The sequence below is a fragment of the Achroia grisella genome, unplaced genomic scaffold (genome assembly GCF_030625045.1).
Source record: "Achroia grisella isolate CSIRO2021 unplaced genomic scaffold, CSIRO_AGI_Agris_v1 utg516, whole genome shotgun sequence".
NCBI classification, from domain to species: Eukaryota; Metazoa; Arthropoda; class Insecta; order Lepidoptera; family Pyralidae; genus Achroia; species Achroia grisella.
The window spans coordinates 1,346,951-1,361,512 of record NW_026712909.1 but is presented as its reverse complement, the minus strand read 5'-3'; the positions used below and the strand labels follow the sequence as shown (position 1 = coordinate 1,361,512).

Sequence of the window (14,562 nt, the reverse complement as noted above, 5' to 3'; positions counted from 1 at the left end):
TAATTATTTTATATATATATTCTTCTACATAACTTTATATGTCTGCAATTTACTTTTGTTACAATAAACTACTTACCTATATACACAACAAACTAGAATATAAACTTAGTAACATACCTAACAAGGCCATATATTTTAAAATTGGCGATCTATCACTTTACGTAAATTGAGAGGCTTATGAATTTATAGAATAACATGGCAATCATAATGCCTAAGGGTATGAAGGCTATGAAGTAAAAATACGAAAATCAATTTATTGTTATTTAATTCATTTTGACAAGGTAAATCGGTGACCTTTGATCGATTAAAAGGTATCAAAAGTACAAAACAATAAAGGTAATAATCTCTAACTATTACTTATCCATTCTACGATAAGTTAAATAGCATCTTTTGTTTGTCTTAAAACTTGTTGTCATGGCATATTAGTCAAATAGGTAACATTAATAATAATAAATTTGTTATAATGAATACAACAGAGTTTTCTTTATTTATACCTGCATACATACATATTACAGTAATTATATAAATCATAATTTTGTGACCAATAGTTAATAATATAAAAATGAGTTAAGAGCAATAGGTAAATGTTGTTTCAGTAATAAACTCATACTAGGCGACAAGAAGGGTTGTAGTAAGTAGGTTTCTTGGTAATCTACATGTGATATCATGTAATTAAGGCTAAAGTCTGAATTCAACAAGAATCCTTGTAGTCCAATTATCATATCAACAAATTAAGAATCTTGATTTTTGCTTTTCCTTTTTGCTTATTGTAGTTTAATGAAGAGAAAATATCAGTAAGAGATACCACAAAAAATAGAGTCTACAGTAAAATTAAAATAATTGAACCTTAGATAAAACCTGGTTACAAAAGATATGCCATTTTACAACTTTTATAATGAAACAGAGCGTTGAATTATCTTCATATAAATATGTAATTATATTGTTATTAGCATTGGAAGACCCTATAGAACACTACGTGCTCCTAAATATAATTGGATTCCCATTTCACAAATTAAATAATAATTGCTCTAAAACATTGCTCGGTAAGATTTACATACAATAAGAAAACTACGTCATCAATTGTATATGCCATTTCATCCTATCGTTTATTTTCTTTGCTATTGATAATATATATTGTTAAAAAATAGTTAAGGAAATAAAGTAAACTTTAAACTCGTAACAATAATAGAGATCTATCTATACTTAAAGGAACGTTGAGACATTGATAGTACTTTCTTTGATGGACTTTACAAATCATCAAATGCAAAGTATGATGTATAATTCCAATTTCCAGTAATAAATTAAAATCACAGTTGTATAGTTATCTTAAATTTAGTAATTTGGAAAGCATGATTACATCATATTGAAATTACATAATCTCTATTTATTTAATAATATACAATGTCTAATTTAGAATCTCAAAATATGATAAAAATATGTAATTAGCGTAAAATTTGAAACTTAACAATGATGTCATATTACGCCACAAAACTGTCAGATTTGTAACTCGTGTGACATTAGAAACGAAATAATTTACGCAACATACGGTATATATGTAAGTACATATAAATTTTAGACAATCTCTACAACAATTTATAAAAAAAAATATTTATAATATCTTCAATAAGCAACAAGTTATAATTTTATTGGTAACCGGCGTTTCCTTTCAGACTAATAATACTAATTTATATTACATTCAAAGCAAAATGTACAAAAAAGAAACGAATACAAAAATCTACTTATATACATATTAATAACTATTTATTTATCTATAACTTATTCTATTTTATCGAACACTCTCGGAGCACTTAATATTAAAATCTATGTCTTTTATGACAAGGAATATATTCGTACGTTCTATTACTATCGGTAGTTAAAAATTCGGTATGCGCGCTAAAAACTACTAATCTACTTTGAACGAAGGCTTCATACTCGTATTTACAGTAAATACATGAGATTCATTATCACTTTATTTATATTACAATCTAATAATTAAATATAGTTACATTATTTCACGAATTTGGATTATGTATAATTATTGTAAAATAATTTATATTTTTGTTTCTTTTATCTCTAGAAGACCTTTGGATATACTAATGTGAAAAATGAATATATGAATGAATGAATATATTTATTTTATTTCAAAATTATTTATAAGACATTTTAGTTATTATAAGCAAGTCAAAATGATAAGTAAATATTATAGGTTAACCGGCTTCGTGATATTATATAACTATAATGGATATTTTAAATATAAACTAATCCCAGCAAAAAAGGTAAAAAATTTCGTAGGTACACACATTACAATATCTCATTTGAGTGCATCTGTTATGCGTACGGTGGGCCTAATAAAGTACAAAACCACTGAACTGTCTTCGATCTTATACAAGAACAGATAAGCAAATTCCTTCCAATAACTGATCAGAAAACGGTGCAATATAATGGATCAGATTGTTTTCATATTTTGAATAAGTTTACACATGATTTATAGTTTTTGGAACATTGTTCTCTTATATTACAATATATCACTTTTCATACTCTTACAATACTTATATATTATATTTATGTTCTTTTTAATTGCGACGCGTGATGCTCAATTGTAGGATTCAATCATAAATATATTAAATTATTTATTTAACAACTTGCACATAGGATAAAATGATATGTCATGAAATAATATATTACAAAACCTGTAGATGTCAAACAATTGGTTATTAATAACTAAAATCAAATGACCACACATTTGGTTCCGTTTTGATGACAACAAGCGGTATTAAGAATACGTACAGCAAAATCTTTATGTAACACGTTTAGGTGACATAGCTATTAAAGAGTAACTAATCAGGTCACTTTTAAAATTCGGAATATACAATCAAGGTGGTCAATATTGTTTCTGGCGAGTTCTAAAATTAAGCAAATATGTAGATTTTTAACAAAATCTATATAGTCAACAAAAGTTCAATAAAATACACGAAAGTCATTTGGATGTATCGACCAGATTATTGTAACGGCGACTGTTGCTTTCAGACCACTATCAGGTGTGGTCCGCTGCAGAGGCGGCGGCGGCAGCTGCGCGGCGGGCTGGGGCCACTCTGCCCATAAACGATCTGATCTCTTCAAAGTAGGTCTCGTCAGGGGACCTTCGACGGCTATCATCCCCATTCTCTGCTTCGTGTTTCTTTAAATGTCTGTCCAGATTTGTCTGCTGTCCAAAACAACGGTCGCAGTGACGACATCGAAACGGTCGCTCCTTATTATGTATATTCCTTACGTGTCTCTGTAAATTTGAGGATATGGAGAACGACCGCTCGCAATACTTACAGCGGTAGGGCTGTTCACCAGTGTGCGTCCGTAAATGTCGCGTCAGGTTTGCACTGCGAGGAAATGCTTTACCACAGTACGAACATGTGTATCTGTCCCGTGCTCTAGGCGCTCCAGGGTTTTGCGGTAAAGGGGGGGCCCTCGGGGTCCCTGGAGCGAGTAACGTCGCTGCTGCCGCTGGGAGGAACGGGTAACGTCCAAATGATGCCGGTAAAGCTAATGGTAGTCGCCGACAGAATTGTAGTAGAGCTGGATGAGCGGGATGAGCAGGATGCGTGGGATGTGGCGGCGGTGATGGTGTGATCAAATTGCAGTTCTCATCTTCTAACCGTTGTGGACGTTTGTGCGTTACTCTGAGATCGAGCGGCTCGTCTGCGCGTGGTGAGCCAAGGGGGCTGTGGTGGTCGTGAGGGGAAGGCGGAGGGGATGCGAGGCGGCGCGGCGCCGCGTGTTTTTCGCGCATGGCGGCCGCAGCGCACGCGCTCATCGGGCTCGTGCGCCACCGACCTGGAACAATAGACAATACGTTGTTATAGAAGTGTTAAATATTTATATCAGAAATGTGCCTAATCAGTGAAGAATTAGCGTTACAATATATGCAAAAATTTTAGTCTATAGACGGTGAGGAGACTAGGGCATATGATCTGTACAGTTAATCTGTCATTGTATAAAACTCTCCGACCAAATTGCTCCTAGTGAGGTTCTTATGCAGATATTAAGTTAATCAAATGACAGGAATACAAACTACAGAAATGGAAATATTTTCAACTTTAAAATCTTCAATAATAATAATTTAAATTCTTTAAATTAATTTAAAGTAAAAAACCAGCTATCATTCGCACTATGCTACGTCTAGAATATTGAATACCAATAGCATGCAACCTTGATTTGACAGGTAGTTTGCGAAAAACTCTATGGCATCTGATTTCGAAATTCAGAGGGGTGGGTAGATGATCGATGTCAACAGTGCTCCTACGTACCAAGTACGCCGACCGACGCCCACTGCATGACGAAATCAAGAACTAGAGCATTCGCTACCGAAACGATGTTTCCAATTTAATCATTAAAGTTACTTTATCGGTCGTATATGTAAGTATAAACTACTTGCAAATGAACTGTTTGCATTTGTAAAAGGGCGAGGCACTTACATAAATTGTAGTTTAACTGGTAAAACTTCTCTTGAAATTTCCTTATTTGAATGTTATAAATTCTTAAATATAGAACTGAAACTCTTACACTGTGCTTCTCCCAATCTATGTTAAATTCTATCTGTATTATTATGTTTAACGTGTTGTGGTTGAGTATACCGGCAGTTTTTCTTAGCTTACAGTAAAGAGGGTACACTTGACTTTAACTAATTACTAGTAAGCTAGTAAAAATATACTTTATTTAAAAAGTTATTGTTTTGACTAGACTGAGTTTGGAAGGTTGCCACGATCTTAAACATATCAAACTTGCCTGAACTTAAACGAAGAAAGACAGAGTGTTTAATGATCGTTTGTTCACATTTTACAATGTTATTGTTTTACGCCTCCTCGCCTTTAGCTCTCTACCCACTTGTTGACACATCCTATAGTGTCATGCAAAAAATCATAACCGCTTCAATAAATTGGACGACTTCATTTAAAATGATTGATAAGAGCACGCGCATCACCCACGTATCGTCACGATCATTGTTGGCATGCGCCGGCGCAGATACAGGCAGGTGATATCGCCATGTGTGTTAACTCTGTTACGATATCATTACCACTTATAAGGCTGATGGATTGATTGTGTCAAAATACAGTTCACGTTTTTGTAATTTGGGGACAATGTATTTTAATCTGGTTCTTATTCGTAGAAAATTGATATTGGAAAAGCTTTTGGTTATGAAATTAGAAATTAAGGAGTTTAGAAATTTAATGTGAATGATTAGGTTGTTTTTTATAATGGTGATATAAATAAAGAAGTTTTTGAGACGAATTTCTAATTTGATATTAATAAATGTCAAAAATGTACTAAATCATTGAGTTTGCATACAACACTTCCAGCGCTTTTTTTATTTTGTCGCTGCCACCAGTAATACGTACCAGGACTACGACGTCGAACGTCGACAGTTGAGTAATATGAAATGAAACATAAATTTTACGTATGTGTATATTTGATGATGCCCTCAAAAGACTAAGTAAAGAACACAACCTGTACATGTATATGTGAGAATAAGTACTGTTAGATATAATCTTTTATTTTTATAAATATTCAGTATTTTTTATGAATATTATATATATTCATTAGACATGTAACAGCAGCAACATGTTTATGACTAACTTCATGTAACTTTTGAACTTGTAAACTTTACCAAAAAAAAAATACGGTAAATTTGCGAGCGCACGCCTACGTCGACATGCGACTAATTTGCACCATAAGCAGCTGGCATAAATCGTAAGAACGAGGGTCGAACTCGACATTCGTGGTGCCGTATTTGGCATGTTCGTGAGTCGCTGCCTCATGCTTATGATTTGTAACTGCGGACTGGGCCATCGGTGGCCTCTAGCGAATACGGAATGGAAAAACAATACGAATTGTAGTTAGCACCGGGAATGGTGTGAAGTTGAAGAGTTAAAGCTATGCAAAGCATTAACATATCTTACTTAGATAATTTGCATAGTACTTACAGAAGATATTTCTTATGATAATGTAAGTAATCTGTTTTGTTGAATCTGTTCATTTTCGTATGAAGAATGACTATTTGTAAAATATAAAAGATAACATTTTTTAGGTTAAGAAAATTTTTTAGCATACAGTCTATATCTTTTTGTACCACTTTTAACAAATGTGTCATTTGCTTGTTTTTCGGTGTTTTACATATTTCAAGTAACATATATTATTTATTGTTGCATCATCATCATTTTCATCTAATTCTTCCTTATCCCATTTATTTGGGGTAGGCGTAATATGTTTTTTCTTCCATTCATCCTTGTTCGCAGTTATCTCGTTATTTACTCCCTTTCTTACCATATCATTTTTCACACAGTCCACCGTTTCTTTTTCAATCTTCTTCTGCCCTATTATTTATGTTTAAATACTGGCTTTAATTTCAAGTAGTAAATAATAATTAATATATGGACCGACAATTGATGTATGCGAACTTATAAGTGATATTATTTATCATATAGTTATAATATGTAATACAATCATCATTGTTAGAACAAACAATTTTGTGGAAACCGTAATGTGGCATAATATAACTAGATTACTATATCGTGGCCTATTGGAATGTTCATTGCTTCATGGATAGTGTATAGATATAGCGTCATTTGCATTGATTGTAAATACACATTACGTTCAAAAGATAAATCGATACATTGTTGTATATTTCGAATAATCAATTGTAGGTGTGTTCGCGCATCGCAAGCTAAATATTTCTAGTACACGAGTCACGATACGCTAATTATTTGTAATTAATGACGTTCGGAAGCGGCGTGACGTGAACCACGGTAGGCGGAGCAAACACGGTTATATATGTTAATGTAAATAGCATAGCCAATGAGCGGCACTACGAAGCGACCGCCTTGTGATATATTAGCATTTGAATCGCTTACTCGCGCTGTGAGACGCCGCTCGTCTACTTTTGTTGGATTTCATGCGTTTCTAACAACGCCAACTCTCGTCTCGACACACTGGTTGGTTATGTAAAGTTGCACCAACAATAAATTACCGTAATCCGATTTTGTATGTACCTACAGTGTGCCGATTATCGAATTCAAATATTATGTTGCTGGCATACAATAAATTTTGTGTTCAACGATAAATTGCTTTATTTATCAGTGTATAATGTTGATAATTTCGAGGCGAGGCGTGAATAGAAATGCGACATCGTAATTTTACTAGTTACTATGCGGTGTTGTTGTTTCTTGTTGAACTATTAATTAATGATAAAATTTTCATTTTCTATTGAGTAAGATTTTATTAACACCTATTTAGTTTGTTATGTCTAATGCAAATTAACGAATGTACCTATATTTTTTTCTATGTGTTATAATATATTTCGCTTAGTCCTAAGTAAATAAGGGGTAACATAATATTTTTATAATGAACTTGACAGGTACTTCTTGACGTGGTATATCGATATCGTTTTAAAATAATCAAGTTTTATAATGTGACACGGGCAAACATACAATTATTATAATAAACATGAGCTTAACGCTTTTTGGACTTTTATACATTATAATCTACCCATGACAAAAATATATCAGTTACACTGCAAAAAAGACAATTACTATTACATACTTTATTTTTTACTGTATTTCCCGATATATATTTAAACTATAGGCGACCCAACTCAGCTTCAAACAGATGTACCTACATCTAGGTAGATCGCAGATAATATAGATTGATAGGTAGGTACCTATCAATCTATATTATCTGCGACGGAGGTCGTAACACCATAGGCAGTTTAATTTTATTTTATGATAAAATCATAGCATTTACTTTACAAGAAAAAAAGTAGTAGGCGTAATACGCACTTAACAAATAAAAATACTAGATATTGAGACGAGTTCTGTATACTTACCTACTAAGTGCCTGTACATAGTCGGTATAAATCATAAGTTCCTTTTCCTCATAAATCATCTAATGCAAGCAGTAAGCGCGTAATAATTCCCGGAAGGTCAGTAGACCTTGACGTGTATAGGTACCTACATCGAAGAGAAAGACTATGTAAGAAATATATGTACGGATGAACATTGGGTAGATAAGTACGATACGGTAACCAATAGAATGTGTTCCACTTGATGCACTGATGAACAATATCATGATACGAGTAATATTTCTATGTATGTGAAATCATTGTGTTCACGAATCGCGATTGTTTGAGTATTCTCAACAATAAGTAAAGGATATATATAGATAGAAATTATCAGTAGTAGTAGTAGTAGTAGTAGTAGTAGTAGTAGTAGTAGTAGTAATTAGAAGTATTTTTTTTAATTAGGAAATGTTCTTCAAATACTTTTGACTTATTTATCGTAATTTGACAAATAAGTTCAAAGAGTTCGTTTTTTAATGTTAGATAGATAATAAAATTTACAATATGTATTTATTCTAAAACACAGTCGTCATTAGACAAAGAATAAAATAAAGTTTCGAAATCTCTAACCATCGTCCTGATATTGCCAAAAAATCGAGAGGTCGATAACAATGACCACAATTTCACGATAGTCGCCATTGCCGTTGCGTATCGATAAATTGACCAACAAAACAATTGTTACTTTAGATCACAACAATGCGTCACGCCGATCCTTTGCAATAACAGCAGAAAAACTAGTGATTGATCTAACTAATCGACGACTCTCTCAACAGAGACACGCTTGCGCAATTAATAATATTTTTATATTATATTTTTTTATGCAGATGGTTATTATTTTGTTATATATTATATATAAAGACTATTATTGTTCTCTACTCTATACTATTAGTCGATTTGTTTGTCATTCTATATATTCATCATCATATTTGTAATATAAATAGTATTTAAGTTTATACTTACATTAATATATAATGCAAATTCAGGGTAATATTAAAAAAGTATCAATAAAATAATATAGTTAATATAGATAGATACGTAGGTATGTCGTACGTTAATTTACTGTTACAAAGCATTATTAATTAGAGAATATTCAAATGTTACGAACTTTAAGCGAAAAGGCCGCCCATTGTCATCCCTATCATGCCCATAGTATTAATATATTTTTATACATGTAAACATATTAATTTATATAACTGTATATATTCTATGAGAGAAACAACAAAGAGTTTTCATGTTATTTCATTTTATGATTCGTATAAGGTTTAATTGTAGTCCTTATTGTTATTGTTAGGTCAAAATTTTCGTACTATATGAATAAAACAGGAGTAAAGTATATCGTTGAAAAATAAACCATAAAACTCTATAAATAAAATCGCGTTCAAATAAAAATGTCATTAGTGATATTGTTACAAAATACCGTCCTTCTTTTTGTAGCTACATACTTATAAATATATCTATCGCTATTTGTTAATAGAATTTTATTTTAACAGTCAATGGATGAAAATTTATTCGTCGAAATGCAGTTACAATGTTCGCAGGCACAAACTACACGCTTGCAAAAGCAAATAACTAAATTCAATGTGAGCTGTCTCATAAGTCAAATAGTCCATAACATTCCGTCTCATATTCTCTCATACGATCGTGCTCGCAGCAGATTCACACGCCGATTGCTTTTTTAGACGGGTTTGTATCGACAACCACGATCTTTGATTTATTTCACATCACTATTTTAGGAAACATGTCGCGCCGATCGCCTTATGGCGAGATATGAAATTGCTTTGATGTATGAATCAACTCAAGTTAATATTTAGACGGATCGATTTGGCGTAACTGTGGAAGCATTAAACTGATAATTATCAATTTTATCGTATGTAGTAACGACTATTGAATCCAAATAAGCTATAATTTCTCTTCTTTAGGACCACATAAAAATATAATTGCGAATTAATTAAAAAATTAACAGGTCTAAGATTTGCGTCGGTAACTCTGAGTAAACAAATGCTAGGTTTTGGGAGTCGGCATTGCCCTTATTTCAGGTTATTATAGGTTTCGTTCTCGTTATCTAAATATCTTAAAACTCACATATAATTTCACTTTTCTGATTTTAGCTTGTAAATGTGCAACAGTTATGAAAAAAGTACAGTTGCATACAAAAAAAAAATGTAAATAAAGTCATGTCTGGTCGGTGTATTATACACAGGTAGTTACTTTATCATATTTCCTTTCTTATGAACCAATTGGAATAGAATTTCATGCATTTTGGCGTTCCCTGTACACCAGTTCTAACCAATAGCGGATTACATCATACACATGCGCGTTACGATTAATAGATGTCATCACTTTGAAACCAAAACGGTGCGATGGCTGTATGAAAATCACCGGAATTAGATTTTTTTTGTATATTATATATACTTATCTCATTACCTAGTATCTGCAACTATGTTGACTGATGTTCATTCCTAGTACATATTAATGTGATTACTCCGTTAGTGCAAACATCTTATAGGGCTCAGGTATTTATATGATATCAATGAACAGCTGTCTTAACTAAGGTTACAAACATTAGAATTCGAGACGTGCAAATTCTGATCGCAATCTATAATAGATATTATTTATTAGATTATAGTTCATTATATTTTTTTATATCTCCACTCAAAGGTATTTTCTGAATAAAGAAACAAGGATAAATATACAAAATTGCAACCGAAAAGTTTTAATAGTAAATTAATTTAGTCGATGATGTATTGATGATGAATGTTACAATTTATGATGAAAGATGAATGTAATAGTCTATGATGTATTAATGATGATGAACTTTGCACATAAATGCTATTTTTTTAAATTCAGAATTGTTTTTTTATGGTGCTAGGATACAACCTGGTCTCTGGTCTCGCTTACTCTGTAGTAACTCGTATGGTATGAAAACTCCTTTACCATCAATCAACACATATATTGCCTACCAACAATTTCAGTTTATCTGCAAACAAGTTGTTAATTAAATTCAAGGTGTTGTCCAGTAAAACGTTTTGCCGCACTAACAATTTTATAGCTCATATAAAGGAACTCTTCCATTGCTGTCCGTAATCACCAGTCATCGTAAGTTATGAGACTCTGGTCTAATTACCCATATCTCGTAAAATCTAAGAGCACGCGCCATGTTGCGACATGTTGCCGGGTGCACATTTCGCAAATAGCGTGATGTTTTAGTATCAGTTTATCTCGTAAACATTCATATTAAACGCGGTGAAACTGTTAACCAAATATTATAGGTATAGTTGGACTTAATGTTGAATAGAATTTTAATAGCTATTTTATTACCGTCTCAAATCTTCGAGTTTTCAGAGATTCCTTAAAAGTATATTGCAATAGATAGATGTAATGTGTGTAATGTTAATAAGTTTGATATACCTACCTAAATTAATTCTAATAATAAAAGCCTGTTTATGTATTATAAAAAAACTGAATGTAATGTACGTTTAATGAATTTATAATATCTACTATTATGTATTCACTCAATAATTTCAAATATTTGATTGGATTTAGATTTTATTATGATTGAATCTAATCTAGTACTAAATTATGTTTAATACATGCTTATTAAGCAAGCATTTATCTTAATGTTATCTGTGTATATTCTATATATTATTGAAAATAACAAGCAGTTCCTTTTCGGTCATCCGTTTGTAACACTTACAACAGAATAGAATAACGCACTCCCATTACGTATTCAGAATATAATCTCTATGAAATGCTATACAGGAACGCGGGGAGATAACAAAACTAGCTGTCTTATAATTTATAGCGTACCATTAGGTGTACTAGCCGTACTCGCTGCATTTCATTTGCATTGGATATTCAGATTTGCGGTGACATGTTCAGTATTAAAATGATGTATCGTGGTTTGATTGCGGTGGGCGCGCTCGGAACTTGGACGAGCAACTTGGGACGTTCGAGCATGTAATGCCGGCTCCACACGTTTGACATTTGCAAAACTTGGAAACATAAAATATTTACAAAAACTTGGGCAATCAAATGAAGGATAATAATTACGCGCTTCTATTCCCAAGAAGGGTTGATGTCAGGCAGGTGGCAGGTCATCAAAAACTGAAGCCAAAACCATTCTCTCGTAATATGAATTTGAGTGAACAAATTGATGATGATTTGGTCAATTAAATTGAGTAAAATATTGGTATCCATAAATTGTTTTAGTTTTTATCTAGACCTTAACTGCAATACTTTATTACATAGTATAACGCAAACTCTCTATCGCTGTGTGTCCGTCCCTATGTATGCTTAAATCTTTAAAACTACGCAATGAATTTTGAAGCGATTTTTTTAATAGATAGAGTGATTCAAGAGGAAGGTTTATATAAATAATACATGTAGGTACACGTACCGTACCGTGCGAAACCGGCGCGAGTAGCTAGTATTTATATATGCTATAAAAATTAAAATAAGATAATATAAAAGAAAATCTGTGATATTTAACATTTAATTTTCTTCGTATTAACATATGTATGTTTCGCATGAGCTTACCGCAAGTTTTCTTTGATTTGGACGCAACCAAACATATAAATAAAAAAACAAATATAACAAAAAATTGCATAGGTGGCTTGCGCTTTTTACAACGTTAAATACATTATTTTATACGACCTATTTGTATTTGTAGATGCGTATCGTTGTTTGACAAGCATGTGGTTCCGGATTAAGGATAAAGTATTGTGCCGGCTTCGAGGCATGTTATTCTCGCTTGACGTTAACGATTGAAGGGCCGTATTATAGCAACTATAGAATCACTGTTTAGTGTCAAATAACGAAAAAGTAACGCCTCGTAAAGTCCAGTTTACTATTGCGGATTGTTTGTTGATAACGGCTGGTCGTTGAACGGAAGTTTAGTTCGTGATATCGAAAGTATAATATGAATCTACCTATCTTTTGCAATAATCTAAAGATTCAATGCCTGTATAATTTTGAACTAATAGTGATTTTTATTTTGGGCGCGATTCTGTGTTACTGAACTTTTTGTGACGCGAAATGAAGAGTAATCTGGTTTACCGGCTATTCTATGCCATTCGGGTTGGCAATGTCTTATATCTATACAGTTTATCGATACCGTTTTCTTGTCTCCTAGGTACATATGTATAATACAAAATTCTAGCAACGGTACTTCCATTTATAAATATTTATAGTATACGTCTTCGACATAAGAGCGAATTAAATTTAATACATATTTTATTAGTATGTATAAATAATAAGTACATAATTATAAAAAAATATATAAAGTTCCATTTACATGTATTATAATATACATATTTAAGCAAAACAGGTATTTTTATTAACGAACTCACAAACTATTGAGATTCGCAGTCTCTTTGAAAAATAAAACAAATGTCAAATGTTGAGGTCCTTATTAGTTATTGCTTATTTAATATTTACCGCCGGATTCAGGAAATTCTCAAATAAAAGTTTTAATCCCTAAATAAACTTATTTAAATCATTAAAAAACTACGGAGCAATGCAAAAGTACAGTTACTAGTGCGGCAGGATATCGATTACAGACGTTATCAATATCAGGTAGGATACTATGTCGGTGCCATAATAATCTCGAATAGTGCCATCGTAGCTGGGTCCCGCCAACGCACGCTGTTTACGTAGGTGGCCGAGCCTTTATCACGGCGCGCGCACAATACCGCAAGCATCCCGTTGGACTTTATTGGACGTCCCCCTAATAAATAATGGAAATGTCCGGGACATTTGCAGGACGCGACAACGCTGGTATTTCGCTATTACACTCTGTTTAGGTGATTGTAAATTATTATTTTATGCATTAATATTGGTCGACATTATAAATACAGTTAGTAGTTGTTAGATTTGTGTGTATATGTGAAATGAAATAAAATCTATGTTTTTATCAATTCATATTGATTCAATTAAACGTAATAAAAAAATGCAGTGTGTAAGTACGTGAAAGACTTATTATAATCGCTTAGTTTGTTTGTTTAGTTAATCTATTATATTTTATATTGAAATTAGATAAAAAATGATTCAATTTTCATAAAGATTTATATTATTGTATGAAGTATCTTTTTCGTTCTATCTATTAAAAGTAACAGATTTTTTAAAGATGGACTAAAAAGATACCTATAAAGTATTGATATTTTAACATAGCAATTTATAATTAAAATTTCCGAATAAATGATATGCTTTAATTATTGATATCATTAGATTTGGTAAAACCAGTAGCATTATAAATTAATTATCATCATTACAGTGCTCATCACGACTTTGTAAACGAGTTTGTGTATATAATTTTACGTCATGTGTGTGCTGGACACACATGACGTAAAATTATATGAACTCGTTCACATTGAGCTAATTATCGATTAATATGGTAGTCAGAAAAAAATATTTGCAACGAATTCTTGAATAGTGCGTGGTATGATATGCCCACTAAAATTATAGTTAAAATTACGTGTTAATTTTGATGCATGCTTCCAATTGCATAGATATTACTGTGAAAATGTAATGCATGTAAGAGTTCAGAACAGATGTTTTAAAGATGACTATAAAATTTGTATCCGTCTGCGTAAAAGGTATACGCTGGCGGGATCTTAGTAGACTAAATGTCTAACGGCGGCTGCCTGATGGCAAGTGGAAACCGTTGTTTATATACATGA

General features: G+C 32.2%; 1 protein-coding gene across 1 annotated transcript in view; it reads right to left on the bottom strand.

Moving 5' to 3' along the window:
- Positions 1-283: 283 nt before the first annotated feature.
- The window catches only part of LOC131847217 (transcription factor hamlet-like), a 122,432-nt gene continuing 108,153 nt past the window's right edge, over positions 284-14,562 (bottom strand). The window contains exon 3 of the mRNA XM_059196708.1: positions 284-3,828. Coding sequence (XP_059052691.1) covers positions 3,035-3,808 — 774 coding nt within the window. The 5' untranslated portion in view covers positions 3,809-3,828 and the 3' untranslated portion in view covers positions 284-3,034. The remainder of the gene's footprint in view (positions 3,829-14,562) is intronic.